A 20,660-nucleotide genomic window follows, 5' to 3' on the forward strand; every position below is an offset into this window, starting at 1 on the left:
CGGTACGGGCTTTCAAAATAAAAGGGACTTTTAATTTTACAGCGCGAAGCATCGGCGTAAAAGTTCAATTTAACCGTAAATGCTTCGTTTTCAGGATAATAGTGTTTATCAGAATCCAAAATCTAAATGTTAAAGTTATTTATTTTCTGCTTAATGTATCAAATATGTGTGTTTCTTTTAAATAAAACAAGCGATCAAAATGTTACATTTCCGAATGTCTTTCACAATAAACCTGAGGATACGAACGTGCTTAAAAATCAATAGTGCTAATTTCAAGCAAGTGAGACGTTAAGCAAACCGAAGATAGTCACGTATTCTGCGTTTCCTTTATTATTGCATCATATATTTGAGGCGTTAATGAGTCAGAAACACGGATTGAAGATCTGACAAGCGATTAAAGCTGAAAACGGGGGCTGGGTGCTTACGTCACATCCGGTAACCCAGAATTTTTTTTTAACGCAGTGTGCAGAGAGCCCACAGCAACAAAAGAGTGCGTGTGAGAGGGATGGGGGTTGTACTGTATTCATGCTGCACTCATTCATTCAGGCTGCTCGGTGTGTGTGTGTGTGTGTGTGTGTGTGTGTGTGTGTGTGTGTGAGAGAGAGAGAGTGAGAGACTCCAGCATCATGTGACTGCTGCAGCTTTTCCAGAACAGTCACATCACATCACATGCAGCAACTCCAGACACTTATTACAAATATTAAAAAAGCTTTATTGGCATCAGAGAAGGATGACAAACATCAGTATGAAAACACTTTACAAACGCACACACAACACACAAATCCAGCTGGAGCACCCCCCTCCCCCCAGCTCATGAATAGTTCAGTAGATTTGAATAAAATATAAATGGGTTTCTGCCCTTGAAGCATTTGATGAAGAGGAAAAACAGCTTTAGCTTAACTTAGATATATTTTTACATCCTGTGTGGACGCAGCGCACAGCTGCAACAGCTCCTGATCACATATTACTGTTTGACACAGGTCAGGCTTACTGGTGGAAACTGGGTTTGATCTGCTCATAAAGCCAGTATGGCAGAACACTTGATGAATAATCGCCTTGTTTCCTTCAGAGAAAGCCTGAACGGTGGATAAATGGCAGCGTGGATTTGCTGTTTGATGAGCATATTTCATTCACTATCACACAGCCTCGCTCTCAGTGTGCACTCTGTAACACCAACTGTTCTTTTTAATGTGCTCTGTGAGGGTTTTGTTAACGGACGCTGGTTTATTTGAAGACAGAGCAGAATGCTAACTTGATTTTTCTTGGAGCTTCTTCGTCTTCATCAACAGTTTCCAGCTACAACCTGATGTGAACAGCTGATAAACATCAGCTGGATTATGTCTGCATCTCTAAAACAAGAATGTTAGCTATGGCAGAAAGCTTGCTGTAACACAGCGCGTCTCCCTGAGTGGGTCTGATCGTTTCACTCTCACTGTTGCTTCCTTTTATCACTTTTACGGTGCTGATTCTTATCAGGACTCACACTGTGACTCACACTGATGCCGGCCGGGCCGAGCTGCAGGTTAAACCACAGTGACAAAGAATAAGACCGAAGCTGCCCCCGCAGATGTCACTGCAGCCTCCGTCTAAGCTGCGACGTCTGCAGAAACCCAAGCGAGTGCAGCAGGGGGCGCTCTACATGCTGAAGACGTTTCCTAGCCGGCGCACCGACAGGTCGATCCTCCCCGACAGCCGCAGCTCCTCCTTCAGGAAGCGCCCCACCTGCTCGGAGTGCAGCACGTCGCAGAACACCCAGATCTCGCCGCGCTCGCGCTGGATGTTGGCGTTACACGACGGCAGGCAGGAAGTTCGCGCCAAGCGGCTCAGAGTTCGCCACACCTGCGGGGAGAAGGAGCAAACTCCACGTAAACAGTGTGACAACATCAAACAGCTGTTTGTATTTTCCGTCTCTGTTGCTGAGCAGACTTATTTCTGTGGGACGTTAAAATGTGACGAGCTGTGGAAACAAGGTGAAGGTCGGACACTCCGATAAGGATCAGCAGACACAGCACGCAGGAAGAAAGCACACGCCGGCGCCGTCCACGCTGGCGCCGTCCACAGGTAACATTAACCAGGAGCAGACTCACAGTCCTCGTGCCCGCTTTAACATTTAAAGCGTGAAAATTGTGGAGGCTTAGAAACTGCATCTCTGATAAAGCACGTCTGACTCACACACTCGTTATTTCATGGCGAGACGTCAGTGGAAAACCTGGAAGCTGCGAATCTTTGGCGTTTTTCTCTGAGAGCCAACAAATTATTAACTTTGACCAGCAAATAAAGTTTTCTTTCTGTGGCTTCGTTCTAATATTTAACGTGTGTGTGACACTCACACCTGGTGATTACCACGAACGGTCCCGATGATTAAATATTCCACAGTCACTGATTATTAAAGCCTGTTTGTGTTTGGTTGTTTTTGTAACGCACTGTTATGGCTGAAGGTGGCAGCGATGCACCTACAAGCTGTCTGAACAGCAAGAATGCGAGAGAAGTACTCGGACTCGTGACGATTTATCAATCGCCGCCGCCGCCAGCATTCGTACGTGTGAGGTTTCCCGTGCGTGCTGTGAACGCAGGTGCAGCAGATGTGATGTCACAGCTGCAGATTCACAGATGTTTCAGACGGACACGCTGCTGGAAGCGACCGCTCCCACTGTAACTTCATCTGCACCCACACACTGCAGCGTTTATTTCTACCATGCAACACCTGAAGTTCAGAGGAAGACTGCAATGAGTCCAGTAGAACACGCAACAACCAATACAGCGAGTGTGAAGTCACGGCGCCGCCATCATTAAAGAAACGTCTCTGAGGAAGAGTCGAGGAGTTCTCGTTACACATCGCCCTGCGCTTCTACTCGAAACCACCTGTAAACACAAACATCAACATCCTGCAGTTCCTCTAACACCCAGCAGGGGCAGCAGTGAGTCAGTCCCCATAGACTCCCATGTTAAAACTTCACAGTGTGTTTCCAGCCTGATAAACAAACTGGTCTCTGTGGATAATTTCCTCCTTCACAACAGCTGTAGAGGTGAGCATGCTTTAATAACAGACCTGTTCTAGTAAGACTTAAACATTTTATTATTTTATGTTAATAATATTATATTATTAAGACAAAACGCCAAAACACAGACTTAACAATGTGGTGTATGCTGTACAGTGCAGTGAGGAATGCCCAGACCTCTACATTGGAGAGACCAAACAGCCACTTCACAAGCACATGGCACAACACAGAAGAGCCACCTCCACAGGACAAGACTCAGCAGTCCATCTGCATCTTAAGGATAAAGGACACTCTTTCGAGGATGCCAATGTTCACATTTTGGACAGAGAGGACAGATGGTTTGAAAGAGGAGTGAAAGAAGCATCTATGTCCACTGTGAGCGACCATCTTTGAACAGAGGCGGGGTTTACGACACCAACTCTCTGCCATCTATAATCCAGTTTTGAGATCCTTCCCAGACGCCTTAACGCCCACTCACATCCTGGGCCATCTGACCTCAGGACATCACATGATAAGGTGGGGCCAGGTTTCACAATGAACACACCCGAAACTCTGGCTGATTGGGACCCACACCCAGTTTCACACCTTGACTCAGGCGATTAGAGGATCATCAGGGGTCCTTTTGTCCCTCTGTGGGGGGAAACTCCCACTAGGTTTATATCTGAGACTCCCCACCATTTGACCTTAGAACTGAAGAAGCTTCTCGGATGAGAGGTGAAACGTCTTCAAGCAACTTAAAGAAGTCCAGACGCTTTTCTTTGCAGCTCCTTTGACTACGATGACCTGGATGACTGAGAACCTTCACAGACATATTATATTGTTGTTTTGTTTACTTTTATGTTCCCTGCTGCTAAACTAATCTCCCCTTGTGGGACAATAAAGAATTTGAATTGAATTGACTGTGTGCACGTTAGCATATGCTACGTCCGGTGTGGAAACTCCTGTGGGGAGCTTTGTTTCCGGTGTCCTATTCGCGCCTGGTTTACGGTCCAAAACAAGTTAAGCAAATGAATGAATCAAGCGGCGATTTACATTTCTATAGATGTCTCGGGCATTTACCCAACATATCTGTAAATGATGTTCATCGACTTGTCGATATTTTCCCCCGCGCCTCAGAGCAAAAGAGAAAAAGGATTCAAATGTTATATTTCTCAGCGGTCCCTCGTTTATCGCGGGTGTTATGTTCTAAAAATAACCAGCGAGAGGTGAAATCAAGGAGCCGATTTTATTTTTGACGGTGCAAAACGTTTGGTGGACATCGTGGACATACAGCACTGCACTGCAGAGTCACACTGCTAGCATCGATGCAGCGATTCTGGACTGTACAGGAGAGACGGAGGAGGTCGTCTGCAGCGATCAGGACGCAGGACACAATGTGCTGTAAAAATAAGCAGCAAACTTGCACTAAAAAAATCTGAAACAGCGAGGTGAAAGGTGAAGCGCGTTATAGCGAGGGACCGCTGTAATTTTGAAGGTAAGTCACAACATACCCTTCCTACATACTAATGTATAGAAACCGTTACAATCATTCGTTTTTTGTGTGGCTTTTTTCACGGTTTGTTAACATGCTGTGTAGGTGTGTACTGGACGAGCTGATATCAACATAACGGGAAACATCTGGTTTGACTGTTCTTCACCTGTAGTTTGAATGCTGAACATTTGCCTGTTTGAATCATGAGACCAGTCACTACACAGAGATGTGCTTCTGAATGTGGACGATGTGTCTTCTGCTGCAGTGATGCAGTTCTGCTTGTGTTGAGTGATGTAAACAGCTGATGATCTAAACGCTTTAAACGTCAAAATTGATCATTAGATTTTTTATGACACAACAGCGGTGAGTGTTCCCACCTCCTGCTCTTTGTAACTTAACGCCATCTTTCCGTTTTCAAGTTTTGGACATGATTGTGGAGGATATATCTTTGCAGTAGTGATTGACCGCAAAGTAAAGCTACCGGAAATGTACAACCCCACATCCGGTCTCAAACCAGGAAGTTAGCATTGTCTCGTGCACAGGGTCTATTGGGGGCGTGGCCTCTTTGACTGACAGCTAGCTGTCTGCTAGCTTCACCTGAACTGGGCCTCTGCAATGTGTTTGTTTGCTTAATGACATCATGTGACCAATAACATGGCTGCTGTGAGGTCAGTGCACTGACCCCAGGAAGGCTGGCTGAGTTTTACTCAGAGACATTCTGGGACTTTGAGTGAATGTTACTGAGCGCTGATTAGCAGGTGTGTGCCTGTGCACTCCACCGTCTCACGTCTGGCTCCAGTCTGTGGTTTTTCCTCACTCTTAACATCTTCATCAGCCTTCAAACAAAATTTTAAAACATTGTAAAGCTTCACAGTTTCTACAACATTCCACCGACCTCCTCGATGTCTCTCGCTGCTCCGCAGTTCAGCTCACCGATCACCCATTTGGCCCTCTGGCGGAGGTGGAGCCCGTGGACGGAGACGGCGTGGTGAAACTGTTTGGACAACGACTGCGAGCTCTGCTGCAGGACGCCTCTCTGCGTGAAGACGCTCCACCTGCTCCGCCTGACCTCCGAGCCAGTGCAAAGGGCACCATCTTTGTCCTTGTGTGGCTGCTTCTCAGGTCTGTTGTTAGGAGACACAGGGTGGAGATCACAGTGGGTTTCTGGGTCACCATCTCTGGGTCTCACCTCTGCTGCTGGTGAATCATCCAAACACGTGACGACAGGAGCTGGTCTCGCAGGTCTGATGGGCAGGCGGCAGTCTCCGGTGAGCGTGGGGAACCACGGCGTGAAGGCCGGAGGAGCACGGAGAGGGAACGGCTCCAGGAGCTTCTGCGTAGTCTCCAACAGTGAGCCGAGCTCATCAGCTGATCCAGGCTGATAGTGCAGGACTACATCCCCCATACAGGCGGACGGGGTCAGGGGACCGGCGGCAACACCCTCCTCCTCACCATCATCATCTTCCTCTTTGTGACGTCAGTCCAGGCAGACATGAAGCACGTTTCATTCAGACCGACAGCCCGTTAACGTCATCAAGTGGTGAAAGGATTAACTGTTAAAAATGCTCAGCAGAAACTATACTGCGCATGCTCCAGAGTTCACATTTCTACACACGCTGACAGAAGCATTCACACTACACAGCATCCCGACCGGAAATGTCACATTCAAACAAATCTTTACCGACTCCGTGACTTTTGACGTTTGTGGCTTTAAAGTCAACTCAGGCTCAGCTCGCGCTCAGGTACCAAACTTCCCTCGAGCACCGGGGGCTAATGTTTTTAGCCTCTGCTGCTAGCTCACGTTAGCTACCGGGCTGACCGGCGAGCAGAGCCGGTATTTACCGGCGGGCCTCTCCGAGCTCACAGGTGATGACTCTAGCCCACCTCCACACCTCAGACCCGCGCGCCTCCATCAAGCAGCCGCGAACCACTCCAGGAAGCTAACATGGACGGTGTCGAGCAAATATCGCTCCAACTCTCGCGATATTGATGTAACGCTGATACGGAAGTCATTTTAAGTTGAAAACGTGTCTTTTTTACAGTCGTTGATTTTCATCAAAGTTTGATATCATAAACAGTAACATCTGGAAACATCTGCTCATCATCCACAAAGGCAGAAACATCCAAAGAAGAGCTTCAGGGAGCCCGGAGAAGTTTGTGCTGTGAGCTGCGCAGAGCTCGCAGCATTTCCATGTATCTATTCGCATTTTCCTGCAAACGATGGAGAAACGATGGTTGTTCAGTTGCATAAAAATAGCAAAGAGTGGAAAAAACTTTTTAAACTTTTGCCATAAATTCAAAAATAAATTATCACTATCAAATTTGTCTTTCAGGCTTTTTCTCATTCTTAATTGTAAAACTCGCTCTGCAGAAATCATTTAAAGAAAAGGTTCCTGCTGATTTCTACACTACACATCAACCAGTTCATGATCACCTGATTTCAGAACAGCTGTGATTCACTTTACGTGACATCACTCATACTTGCCGGTGAGCTCCGGTTACCGTTTCCAGCAGTAGATGCAGGTCTGAAGCTACAGGCTGCTCAGCACTGTGATGTTAGTCTTTCATCAAACACAAATAAAAACATCCTGCAAAGTACAAAGTAGTCTCATTTAACACTTTTAAACATTTCAGATTTCCTTCTGAATCTCTGCCTTAAAATATGTAAATAAAAAATATATACATTTCCTGCCAGCATTCTCTGACTTGACCTTAGAGCACACGTGTCAAACTCCAGGCCTCGGGGGCCGGTGTCCTGCAGGCTTTAGATGTGTCCTTGATCCAACACGGCTGATTTAAATGACTAAGTGACCTCCAGAGGCCTGGTAATGAATCATTTGATTCAGGTTTGTTGGCCCAGGGTGAGACCTAAAACCTGCAGGACACAGACCCTCGAGGGCTGGAGTTGCCCACCCCTGGGCTTAAGTAACAAGCTGAACATGTGTTCTGAGCACGCTCAGAAAACAACAGAACTGGAGCACAAAGTTCGAACCTCCAGGTGAAGCAGGAGAAGAACGAGGTCGACTCACACAGGAAGTTCATCAATAGGACATTTTATTTCATACGTCTGTTGTCTTTATTCAAATTACAGTAATATACTTGCTGAGATGACCACCGGCTGCAGCCCGGACAGCTAAAACTCACAGCTGTACTACTAGAAGCAAACTTAAATCAGTTTTTAAAATTATTTCGCAACAGGGGGGAAAAAAAAAAAAAAAAAAAAAAAAAAAAAAAAAAAGCAGGTATGCCAGGAGACGTGTGGTGTTGGCGGTGACGTCAGGTCTGTTTTAGTGCTGTGGTCTTTAAAAAGAAAAAAAGAGAAAGGAAACAGAAGAGGAAGGAGGAAGCCTGCGTTTGCGTTGTACATGTGGTAAAGGAGCAGAATTATGGCACATTTGGTCCACGTTGGTAGGTTTATTCTCTCGATTTCAAACATGTAAGAAACAAAAAGAAGAACAGATCAGAGTTTACATGTTTCTGCAGCACAGCATTAAAGACAGCATACTGAAAACACGACTGTAGGGGGCGCCCTCTTTAAAATCTGGATTCAGCCAATCGTTTGTCTCTATTCATCATCATCATCATCATTATCAGAAGAAGGATTAGAATGGTCTTTCCATCCAAAATGACTGGGGGGGAGGTGGGGGTGGGTGGAGCTTCGTGGATGATGGACGGGGATGCTTCGGACATTCACAGGAAGTAGTCGGGAGTGCGTCTGGTCACATGGGGCTCACCACGGCGAGGGGCGGGGTCAAACTGAAGGCTGAGGAGACAGAAGAAACCTCGTTAGTGACGACTTCCTTTAAGTCGAGTGAGGTTAGATCAGTTAAACCTTAGCTTCTGTATCCATGGTAACCAAGACAGTCATGTAATTTTAGCAGATGAGACCTAGACTCAGACTGTACATAAAAGATGGTCAGAGTGATGTAAAGCCTTGACCTGGCGTTTTAAAATCAGATGATAAGGAGCGAGCCGTGGAGCTGCTTGTCTGTCACAATGAAGCCCCGCCCCTAAGCCCTCCCCCTTTATGGATGTTTCAACTGTAACAGGACCAAAACTTCCAGAATAACTACATTTTATTCAGACCAAAAACTCATCAGGTGAGTTTACTGAGCTCAGCTCATGTCAACCTTCAGGAGTCGCCCCCTGCTGGCAGCTGTCAGTGTGTCCCTGAATGAAACTGAATGTGTGCTCTGATGTTTCTGACTCGTTACGCAGAAGCACAGTCTGAGTATTCATGCTAAACTTATTATATGAAAGAAGAGAAACATTAAAAGGAATCTGGGGATTCGTGATGTTTAGTGTCCAACCCTCAGGGTCCCCACACGGCTCCGTGTGTTTTACATGGATGTATTCATATTTAACCTCAGCACCGTTCGGCCTCTCATATGATGTGAACGCATTCTTCGTACTTACAAAGAATATTTCAGAGTGTCGTCCAGTTCCATGATGGCCGCCTGGTTTCCACAGCGGTAGCAGTAGTTTGGAGCACTGAAGATGGTCACCACGTTCTTGTCATGGCCCCAGTTGTAGCCCTGCAGGAACAAACATGTCAGTTAGACTGGGACACCTCTGATCAACAGGGGGCGCTACTGAGCTGAACGAGCAGGGCTCCATGGGCTCAAGAACAAGTTTCATTTCTTTGTTTTTGACGTTTCACCGCTGCGGTCGTGAAATGTTTTTGAGTGAGAATCAGCCAGTCTTTAACCGACCAATCAGCACAGAGTAGCAGAGATATTTTACTCTGAAGGACGAAATAGTCTGTGAGAAGAAGAAAAAAGGACTACAAAGTTATATTTCACTTCAGACACATGAAATTGTCAAGTTAACCGTGAACTGAATGGCGTGCTAACATCAACAGGAACGGCTCTCGCAGATCAGTTCAGGAAAACTGACGAGAACTTCGTCATTTTAACATTTCCAGTGAGAATAACGGTCAAACCAGCTCGATCTGTGGGCGCGGCACGTCCTCAGCCGCCTGTGATCGGAGCTTTCCTTCAGCTGCAGATGAAGTTCGTGCAGCTGCTTGGCGAATCTTCTGAACAGTGAACTGAACCTCCGTGGGAGTGAAACTGGGACACCAGGGAGGAGATGAGGAGCCTGCTCCAACTTCATGTTGTTGCCATGGAAACCAGAGGATTTTTATAGGACCCTTCAGTCCACTGGCTGTGTGAACACGTGTGCCAGGTTTAACATAAAAATAACAGGACATGTGAGCGCCGGTCTGTGGGCTCATCACGACAAACCTGCAGCAGCGTGGGTTTCTGAAGCTCATCATCATGACATCAGAGGACAAACAGGTCACCTGACCAGGATAACGAGGTCACCTGACCCAAAATAAAGTGTTTTGTTTTTTTCCTTCTAATCTGAATCATCTCTGCATATAAACAGGCTGCTAACAGGTTGGATTTCCTTCTTTTACGCAGCCAGATTTGTTTTTTTTAAAGCGAACCCCCGAGGAGATTTTCTACAAACAAATATTCATACTCATTCTTTGGTTAAACAGCACAATATTTTCACATAAAAGTGACACCGTGCTGTGAAAAAGTGTCCAAAATACCTCCATGACCAGCTGATGGGCGCGAGACACCAGAGTGAGTCCGTTGGCATGATTGAAGGTTTCAGAGATGTCCTGACCGAAGGTGTAGCCGGCACCTCGGGGAGAGATCCCCCACCCGCCGCGGTCATCGGGGTCCGACCACAGCAGGTCACACATCGGGCCCTGAAACAGAAGCCAACAGCTCAGGTAAACTGCACAGTTCAGAATGCTAAATATAAACCTGATAAATGACGCTTAGAGTTTAAACTAGAAGCACAGATCGTAACTGCACTGCACGCACAAACTCATGATGGACACCAGATGTTATTGAAGGTTTGACTGGTGTTGCAGAGCTTTGCAGAGCACTGATTGTTTTTAATAAACTGCTCTCCTGTTCTTGCTTTGGTGACAATTTTGTACATAAAGCAGTAAAATTACTACGTGTGAACAGATGAGTTGTGTCTGTAGTTTTTAATGACACAATCAGGTCTAAGCCTCGGCTCTGGCTCCTCTGAAGCTCACGAATGAGTGTCAGCATCGAGCCGGCCGACGCGTTTGTTCTGCCCATTTATCACCACAAACTGCTGTGGTGCCAAACATGGATCAGTGTGAAAATAAAAGCTCCACAGAGGCCGTCTCTCAAACAACCGACGGGCTTTTGTTTAAAAAGTATTTCTGTTTCCATCCCTGACAATCTGAAAGCTGACCTGTGTGTGTGTGTGTGTGTGTGTGTGTGTGTGTGTGTGTGTGTGTGTGTGTGTGTGTGTGTGTGTGTACCTCATGTGGAACTTCTTGCAGGCGGTCCAGAGCTCGTATGTGATCCAGAGTGTCTATGGAAGGAGACAAGCCTCCGTGGAGACAGAAGATCTGAAACAAAGAACAACAAAACCTGCAGTTAAATAATTAATGAACAGATTCACCAACAAACAGTTAAAAACATCTTTATTCAGCTTCAAACTCAGGCGGGAGTGTGTGGACGCTCAAATATTCACTCATGAAGAAAGAAAAACCCAAATAAAACTGACAGGATGTGGCTGAAAAATAGGGTAAATGTTTAAGAGGCGGACAGACCGCAGACACGAGAAACAGGCGATTAAAAATAATAAGAATCATGATCTATACTGACCGTTTTTAATGTCAGATTCATGCTTAAGAAAAAGATTTGCCACATTTGCCAAAAACAATATGATCACCATTCTTTCATGTGTTCAGGTTTCTTTAATCAGCTACAGTTCACAGCAGATCTCTGCACTCATCTTTTATTCTAGTCTATCAAAAAGCACGACGTGAGGAGATTTATCATCTATGGAACAATCATGAAGTCATTTAAATAGAGTCGTTTCTCCCGTTTCTACTCTCAGCTAAAAACATGCCAGCATCACCAGCAGGGGGCAGTGATGCAGCTACAAAACGTTTTCCAACCAACAAACAAAAACAAGTGTGTGCAAGTAACCATCTGTGGGTTATGATAATAAACACAATGTCATACCTGAAAAAAGGAGCACTGATTTAACCTTACACGCAGGGATGGGATACGAGAACCGGTTCTTATGGTAGAAGAACCGGTTATTGGAATTCTAGTAGTCTACGTGCTTGGAATTGTTAGTCTGCCTGCCTATAGATCCTTGCACACTTGGCTACGATCAGCTGATTTCAGTTTGCGTGTTGGAGGAGGAAAGTAGTGGCGCCGTCTCCAGCGTGGACGCAATGATAATATGGAGACTCCTCCAGGACAGAAGCGCCTGCATCATACTGTTAACACACGCTCTTTAACAGCATGCTAATGTTAAGCTAGCCAAGAGCCCAGAGTGACGCTAAAGCTGAGTGAATCCCAACACCACACCGCGCTGCGATAAAGTGACCAGCCAGGCTGAGGTAGAATCACCATGGCAACCACTTTACAGTCTCTCTGCTGGTTTCAGCTCTGCTCATACCTAAACACTAAGAACGATCGCGTGTCCTCATCAGCACAGGGATCTGTGTCGGTGTATGCAGCTGTAGCCTCAGGTTTATAATGTTAAACAGTAACTGACTCAGTGTCAGGGTTCATACGCCTATTTCAGGGTCAAATTCAAGCACTTTTTAAGCACTTTCAAGGTCACTTTTCAAGCTTTTCCAGCACATCCCCCCCACCGCCCAACACAAAGAATGCATGTTTCAATTCGCATCACGTCAGTAAGACCATGTGAAAATGAAAACAAATCATCCTGGGTGAACTTAAACACCTTTGTTCCCCTTTTGTTGAGACATATAAAAACGCACCAAACAAAAATACTGCAAAAGGAAACGGTCGCCTTATACACATCGTGTAAACTCAAAATGCACATTTCACTTAAAAATTAAGATGTGAAAATGTGAACAAATCAACTTGTTAGAGATGTTCTAAAATAAACAACAACAACAACAACAACAACAAAAACCCCACAAAAAGAAACCAATGAGTCTTCTCATCAGATATTGATGCTTCTTTCCTGTGTGACAAAAAATAGGAGACAGATGTTTGTTTGTTTTTTAAGTTAATTCCCAATAAAACTGTTTTTTGCTAACTACGTTGCTGTCTGTATTATTGCTGAAATCCTGAACGATCACCTTTAAAGTGTTTGTGCTAATAACATCATGTCAGACAGGCACGGAGAACAGCACTGACTGGGAGGCTTTGAACACATCACATAGTTCAATTCAACATATAAGACTTTAAGAAAGCACAAGCATCTACTTAAAATCTATTGAATTTATCATCTGTGATATTATGTACAATTCCGATGTACTTTGTTCATCTGCCTTAGATAAACAGGCAGCCTCAAACTATGAAATATTCATATACAAACACACATAACTGTGTGTACTGTGTGAGTGGCTGATTGTGCGCCACAGGCCTCAGTGTGAGCTTGAAGACATTTATAATGTTTAAGTAGTTTAAAGTGTCGGTGCTGATACACAGTTTGAATGAAAGCCGGGGAACTTTGGTAGCACAGAAACTAACATTTTTACTTGACTATGAGTATTGACCCAACACCGATCACAACAAACAGGAAACACCTCCAACATGCACAAATAACTGACCACACAACATGAAATTAATCTGCATGAACTGATATGCTGCTCAGTGACGGTGGCCACTCTCAAAGCAGAGCCAATGAGAATCAATAAGAGAATTCATAAGGAATCAAATCGATAAGTAATATTAATAATGGAATCTGAATAACTAAATTCTTATTGATTCCCATTCTAACTGCAGGTCTGATCAGATGAAAACGTCACAGTGAAACTGGGCGTGGCGCGTCCTACCTGTCCGTCAACCAGCGCGGTGAGCGGCAGGTAGTCGAACAGGTCTGTGAAGTACTTCCACACGTTAGCGTTGCCGTACTTCCTCAGGCACTCGTCGTAGAAGCCGTAGACCTGTGTGATCTGCCGAGACTCGTGGTTCCCTCGCAGGATGGTGATTCGCTCCTGGAAACGAACCTGAACGACAATTTAAAAATACATAATAACGTTAAAGACGATCTAAAGCCGGGTCAGACCCCCAGAGAGCAGCATGCTGACTCAGCTACATGTTTAATGACTCTTCTGTCAGACTTCATGATGTAAAATAGAAACGATTAGCTAAAGGAAGCCATCACGCTGTGATACCGAGACGGGAAAGAAGAAGCACTCAGACCAAAGTGTGACTCTGCTGGCAGCCTCTAGAACAGAAACAGGACCACCGCTCCCCACCGGGGGAGGAGTCTGACGGCAGGACGAGACATACCGGAAGAACCTTCGAGACAGGAAGCTAGCTGGATGGCATTAACTATACTTTCAAAATAAAAGCAAAGAGGTTGTAAACTACTAAAGCAGCAGCGCTGTTCTTTCAAACAGGTTAAAAAAAAAATTATAACAACCAGGTAAACATGTGTGAAACATGCAAGTACAACAATAACCACAGTGATGCAATTTTCTAAATAAAGTTTCTTTGCATCATTTTTATTTGTCTGTGTATCATTTTAACTACAATACACTAAACTTTAAGAATAAATAACTTTGTCTGAAGGGCCGATCACGCCTGGTTGTTCCTGTGAACAACCATGTTTCTGTAAACTCGAAGCTCACAGCCTGTGAATCCTGCAACAAACCTGATATCTAACCAGAATCACACGTCAGAGTCCAGGTCTGACACGTGTTGTGGTTAGAAAACAAAAAGGTCATTAAAGTCTGTCAGTTTCCTTGAGATTTACACACTGCAGCTGTACTGTGAACACAATCAGAGTCAAACTAGTTCACATCATTTTCACATCATGTGGTTGCTTCTGTTCAGACCACATTTATCCCCCGACTGCTCCTCTGTGTGCAGCAGAAACATTGGCCATCTCCTCAGTCAGCTGATTTCCCCTCACATGCCACCACTTCATGTTTTTATAAAACGTGTTTATGATGCTCTAAAACTTTACAGAACCATCAGTCCTCAGATTAAACGTCTGCTCAGCTGAGCTGATGTTGATCTGTTTGTTTGAAGCTCAGACGAACTGCAGATGATTTTTGGAAGCTTTCAGACTGACGGAGCAAACAAGTTCAGTCTGCTTCTTATCAGAACAAACAAACAGTCTGTCAGCCTGTGGCCACCGAGAGGGCCGCTGTGATCCTAACAGGAAGTAAACTCAGAGAACATCAGCTGACATCAGAGCGCTTCCACGCAGCACACGTGAACGCCACACAGAAACACAGAGGTTTACCTTTAACGTGACGAGCAGCGTGACCGTCTCCACAGAGTAGTAGCCTCTGTCGACGTAGTCCCCCATGAACAGGTAGTTGGTGTCGGGAGACTTTCCTCCGATCTTAAAGAGCTCCATCAGGTCGTGGAACTGACCGTGGACATCGCCGCACACCGTCACCGGGCATCGCACCTGAGGGGACAAACACAGAGTCACATGGTCAGCGCCACAGAAACTGAAGCTCATTCGTTTTGTTTTTTTACACCAAGCCAAAAGGAAGCCAGCGGGGTTTTTTATCTTCCTGCTCTAACAATCCGCTCCAAGGCCTGAGTTTAGATAAAAGCACAAATATAGTTGTTAGATACTGGCTCCGATGACTGATGATCAAATAGGATCCAACTGTTGGGTCATTAAATAAATTACATTTCTATTAGGATACAAAACTGAAGGAAAAGTCGGGGATTTTCTTTAACCCTGAACAACCTGCTTTTATGTTGACATGACTCATGTTTGTGTCTGCAGCAGAGGAACGTCAATATTTAGGCTGATAACAAATGAACACACGCGCACGCGCACACACACACACACACACACACACACACACACACACACGGAGCTGAGCCACAGTACGTGAATATTTAATGCTGGGTTTTATTTGGGATGCACTGACCTGATCTTTGAATCAGAAATTTGATCTCAACTCAAAAGGTTGAACTGGGTATCCATGACAACAGGCTGATATATTCTAGTCAGTTCTAGTTTTTACTGTTTGTTAGCCTTTTGGACACAAAAACATCAAACCTGCAGGAATCAGATCGGCTAGAAAGACGATGAAAATGATAATCGGTGTAACACTGTTCGACCTTCACCTGACTCACCTGTGCTCACTAATTACCAGGAATGTGTGCGACTCATCAATTAGATGTTTAACAGCTGCTGCACTCGACAGTTACATAACTACTCTGTGGTTAAACTGAGCAGTATTTCATTAATCTACAACCACAGTTTCCTGTAAAGCTAGCACAGTTTATCGGTGGGCCAATATCAGCGTCAGTATATAATCATGTCAATAAGAAACAAAAAAGATGTTAGAGACGTCCATTTGTTTTGTTTCTGAAAGAAAAAAAAAAAAAAAACATTCCCAGCTGATCTGTTGGAATATCACTAAATATCCACACTGCTGTTAAAACTCCTGCATGTGTTTCCTGGCACACTAAGATAAAACCACGGGACCAAGGCGCCCACATCATGCACATGATGGCTGCAGGTGCTAGCACTGCTAACGTTAGCCTCACCGTGCTGAGTACACTGGCATGTTTGTGCAACATCACACTGAGCGCACCAATTACTGCCAAGGCACAACACCGAGTGAAGTAACGTTTCAACAACCTGCGAGGGAAACGTCTTCATGTCACCTGTAGCAGCATCAAGCTCTCTTCATGATAAGCTCACTGGATCATAACTGGTCTTATCAGACACTCTGGTTCAGATCCAGCTTCCTTTTAGAGGAGGTTTCACTGAAAGCTGTCGACACCTCGGCACACCTGATGTCGTCAGGCAGCTTTCACTGTCGTTTCTCTCGACTGCGTTTTTCTTCAGGTCATTTCTCCAAACGTCAAAGGGATCAGTTTTACCTCTTCACCATCAATCAGCCCTTTCATGTGTTCACACACAGTAAATGTAACTTTCACTCGTTCCTTTTAGCACACCTGAGTCTCAAAGAACCCCCTACTTCAGAACGTCAGCGTTTGCTTACTTCAGGGTTTAAAGAGGTTCTAAGCTGCTGACAGAAATCCTCATTTTTGTTATTGTTTACAAATAATAAAAAAATGAAGGCACCAAAAAATGTTTAAGAACTGCATTAAAACAAAAGAAATCTGATCCGATCTGGCAACTGCTCTGTTGACAGGAAGTCAATATGATCAATTAAAGTTCTTTAAGGCCGAACACACAGGAGGAACAGTTTCCTCAAATCACTTCCACCTTCCTCACTGCAGGTGAATCAGTAACAAGCAGCTGACAGGAGCGGCTGGAAATAGGACGTTCACCGACGGCTGAATGTTTGGATCAGTTTTGTGCTTTTGAGGGAAAACCGTTTCCATAAAAACATGGCGGTGGGCATGTGTGCGAGCCCACGCCTCAGCTGTAGGCCGTGTAAACAGGGTGTGAGATTGCTCAAACACCCCACAGGGAACAAACCGCACACTGAAATCTGTTCCTCAAATCTTTTCCACACTTTGATACAAATGAAAGAAAGAATTTGGACAAACAGGAACCTTTCTTCACCTGTGCCCTGCAGAAACACCATCAGCGGGTGGAGAGCTCATTTAAAAACAGGCTGGTGCTCACCTACACGTGCTGATACCTGGGACCTGGAAACTGTCCATCATTTCACAGCGTGTTTCTTCATGCTGCTTTTATGGGTTTTTGTAAGAGCAGCCTGGAGGTGTTTATGAGGAGAAAGGAGCCTGTCACAGTTTACAACTCCACTATCTAGAAGGCTCCCTGGGCTGGACCTACTTCAAATATTGTCAAAGGTAGAGTCCTAGTACCGTGGCTCTGTGAGCAGTGCAGCTCAGGTTAACACAGAACTACGGATGCATGTAAAATGTTAACCTGAGCTCCGCTCCACCCGAGTCACAGAGCCACATCTTCACTCTGAAACACATAAAGGTGGTGGTCAGAGGGCCCGGTGGCGCCAGTGTCCGGCAGCCTCGCCTCTGTCAGTGCGCCCCAGGGTGGCTGTGGCTACAATGTAGCTGCCATCACCAGTGTGTGAATGGGTGGATGACTGGATATGTAAAGCGCTTTGGGGTCCTTAGGGACTAGAAAAGCGCTATATAAATACAGGCCATTTACCATTTATAAAGGACCGATGACCCATAAACGGCTGACTTGGATTAGAATCTAATCGTTTGATATCAGCTCTGGTTTTATCTTCTGCTTTTCTTTTTCCTCGTGACTTTCATATTTTCCATGAATAATCAATAATGAGTTCGGAAAACTCACCTCCTGAACGTTGGACTCCTTGGTCAGGATCTCCTTGGCCTGTAGAGGAAACAGATTTAATGAGTGTCTTTGGGGGTTTTTTCTAAAGGACTCACAGCTCAGACAGTGGGGGGGGATCATGTGACGAGCTGACAGGAGGTGAAATCAAACTCAGCTCCTACATGCCCAGAGTCACACACACGACTGTTTTTGGTTTGTTTGTTTTTTCCTTCTTAAGATTTCAGGCCCACGTGACCTCAGAGGACACTGTACTGTTTGGAAACCTGCTCTCCTCAGCCCCACAGCTCTTTTAAATTAGTGAGAAAATAAAGTTGATCTTATTTTAGAGTTTTAACCATCAATCACTCAGCAGCTAAACTTCCCTCCTTCACATCAGAATTCACAGGATACACAGGCTACAGCTGGGACTGCCTCATTTTTGACCAGCTAAACACGTCACACACATGTGACATTTAAGCTGTCATTTTTTAAAATTCTCTTACTGATAAAGTATTATTAATTTATTTTACTGGAAACAGCTAACCGGGCAAAATGCTAAATATCTTTTTTATGCTGTACCAACAGCGTCCTCCAACCAGAACCCTTCAGAACAGCAGGTTATAGTTCCCTCTATTCGAAATAACGCCATCTTTGTTAGTCAAAATGTCAGAAATATCCAAACCTTACACAGCCCTTTGTTAGGCACAGTAAACTCATCAACACTGAGTCATCAGCTACACGTGGACTCGCTGTGTGAGGCTCATTTAGAGCAGGAAAAACTTGCTGCAATGAATCATGCAACAGCTTCAATACGTGGAAATATAAAATCAATAACCTTTAAAAATGTACCCACCTAAGGAAAAAGTCCATAAACATGTTGCTGGTTTTTATTCAAATTTACTGCAAACAGCAATGTGTAGGAAGAGCAAAAGAAAGACTTATCAGTACTTTTTACATCACTTCAGCTCCACTCATAGCTGAAAGATGACAGCATGTACCTACAACAGGCCAAACCTCATTCATCTCATGAATGTTGCTGTTATTAACTGTAATAAGAGCCCCCTTCAGTAATTGATTAGTTCATATGAAGTCAGCTGGCAGAACCTGGCTGCGCTCAAACCTCCTCACCCACCTGACCAATACCACCTGCATACTTTCATTCCCTCTCAGATTACTGCAATAATCTCCTAATGGAGATCAATCAGATATGAGCCAGTCTGTGCCATGTTCATCATACCTCCATTATATTCTTCTGTCCTTCAAATTTCACGCCATGTTTATCCAGTTTTTACTTTGAGACTTTCATCTTTTTATTATACTGAAAATCTAAGAAGACAAAACGGGGACACCAGAACCTGTACTATAAGTCTCTTTATTTATTTATTTTTAACATCTAAACCATCTCTGACTCTGCTGATTAGCTAGAAACAAATAAATGACTGATTAGTACAGACGGTTTCAGCCCTCATTTAGATGTTAAATGGCACCAACAATGGATTCCTCTTCATGCAGAGAGCATAATAAATCAGGTTACAGACATTTTACGCTCTGCTGTCTCGGACGTGGATTTTCAGTTTGATGGGTATTTTCTCTGAACATCGCTGCTCATTTAGTCAACGCACACTTCTAAAAGTACGCAACGAAGAATATTTCGGGTTTAATCGCTTCGACAGAGGACGAGAGCCGCCACACGGCTGAACAAACGGCTCATCTTTAATGGTGCAACCAACCTGCCGTTTATGCAATCAAATGGTTGATCAATACATTAAGGGCGCGGTACTAATCGATCAATCGCGACACACATTAACAGATGATTCGCCTTAAGAGAGAATTAAGAATAAAGCCCCCTACAGTGAATGGCTGAATCAGGCTGAATCCCGGCCTGTGCGCAAAAGACAGCGCAGGTAATAACCGGGCAGTAAAATGGGCTGCGTCTATTTCTTGGCACTGGGCTAGAGATGCGATTTTTCGGCCCGTGTGTAATGAGTCGACGATAGTCGGACAACAGTTCACAGTGGGGATTATTTAATAGAAATACACACATATATATCACACCTGAAAGGGAATTCTGACTCAGAATGCGTAGGAAAATTGGGCGCAAACAGCCGCCTCGTCGCTCCTTCATTCCGGAAATTAGCCGAAGCCACTTTCGCAACACAGGCCGCGCTGGGCTGAGCCAGGCCTGCCGGGAAATCATGTCAAAAACTTTGGAACTTACCTTCTCACAGAGCGTCCGGACTTGGTTTTCCGATAGCTGCTTGCACTCGTTTAGCTGTTCGATCCATTGGTCTAACTCTTTAGTGAAGGATTTGTCTTCCATGACAGCCGCGGTAGCTCGCTAAGCTAGCTGTGTTAGCTACCTGAAGAAACAAGCGGGCCTGTGTCTCTACGCTAGCTGCTAATTTAGCCTTTAGCTCTTCGTATTGTTAACCCACCGGACCGGTTGGAAAAAAATCACCGCACCAGTTTAAAACAACGACCTGTTTAATCAACTTCTATCATGATAAATGACCGATGTTAAGATACCAACGTTAAAAACACGGGTCTATCGGCCGGGGGAGTGAAAAGGATCAAAAGTCCCCGATGCGGCAGAGCGTAGCGGCAGAATACTGCGGCGTCGCAGCGGCTAGCCGATTTGCTAAAGGAGCTAGCCACAATAACATCCGGGGATTTAACCAGCGTGTGGACTCAGCACAGCAGTGACACCGTGTGGACAGACCTTGAATTACGGCGCGAATGCGCGCCACAACACTACTAGTACTACTAACACAGTACAAGTACAGAACTACTGCTGCTACACTACTACATTACTGCTGCTACAGCTTCATTACTGCTACTTTCACAGTACACCTACATTACTGCAATACTATAACTACGCTATTACTACACTATCAATACTGTTAATGAGGAGGTTCAAAGGAAAGTTGAAATTGTTATCCTCATGAAATCAACCGGTCAGAATGCAAAATAAAACA

At 44.8% G+C, this 20,660-nt stretch overlaps 2 protein-coding genes across 3 annotated transcripts; both read right to left on the reverse strand.

Moving 5' to 3' along the window:
- Positions 1–697: 697 nt before the first annotated feature.
- Positions 698–6,800, reverse strand: shld3 (shieldin complex subunit 3). Of its 2 annotated transcripts, XM_080894810.1 has the most exons (3): positions 5,660–6,800; positions 5,366–5,594; positions 698–1,839 (listed from the first exon to the last, which is right to left on the reverse strand). In XM_080894810.1, the coding sequence occupies exons 1-3, from the start codon at positions 5,833–5,835 to the stop codon at positions 1,636–1,638; spliced, it is 609 nt and encodes a 202-aa protein (XP_080750936.1). In that variant the 5' UTR covers positions 5,836–6,800; the 3' UTR covers positions 698–1,635. The 2 variants fall into 2 exon arrangements, with proteins under 2 accessions (XP_080750936.1, XP_080750935.1); XM_080894809.1 differs by having other exon boundaries at positions 699–1,839; positions 5,366–6,794.
- Positions 6,801–7,698: 898 nt separating this feature from the next.
- On the reverse strand, positions 7,699–20,311 carry LOC308404660 (serine/threonine-protein phosphatase 2A catalytic subunit beta isoform). The gene is made up of 8 exons (XM_080894808.1): positions 19,904–20,311; positions 17,707–17,745; positions 14,719–14,889; positions 13,298–13,471; positions 10,787–10,876; positions 10,031–10,192; positions 8,887–9,005; positions 7,699–8,233 (listed from the first exon to the last, which is right to left on the reverse strand). The coding sequence occupies exons 1-8, from the start codon at positions 20,003–20,005 to the stop codon at positions 8,161–8,163; spliced, it is 930 nt and encodes a 309-aa protein (XP_080750934.1). The 5' UTR covers positions 20,006–20,311; the 3' UTR covers positions 7,699–8,160.
- Positions 20,312–20,660: the final 349 nt, after the last annotated feature.

Source organism: Rhamphochromis sp. 'chilingali' (genome assembly GCF_963969265.1).
Source record: "Rhamphochromis sp. 'chilingali' genome assembly, chromosome: 10".
Classification (NCBI taxonomy): domain Eukaryota; kingdom Metazoa; phylum Chordata; class Actinopteri; order Cichliformes; family Cichlidae; genus Rhamphochromis; species Rhamphochromis sp. 'chilingali'.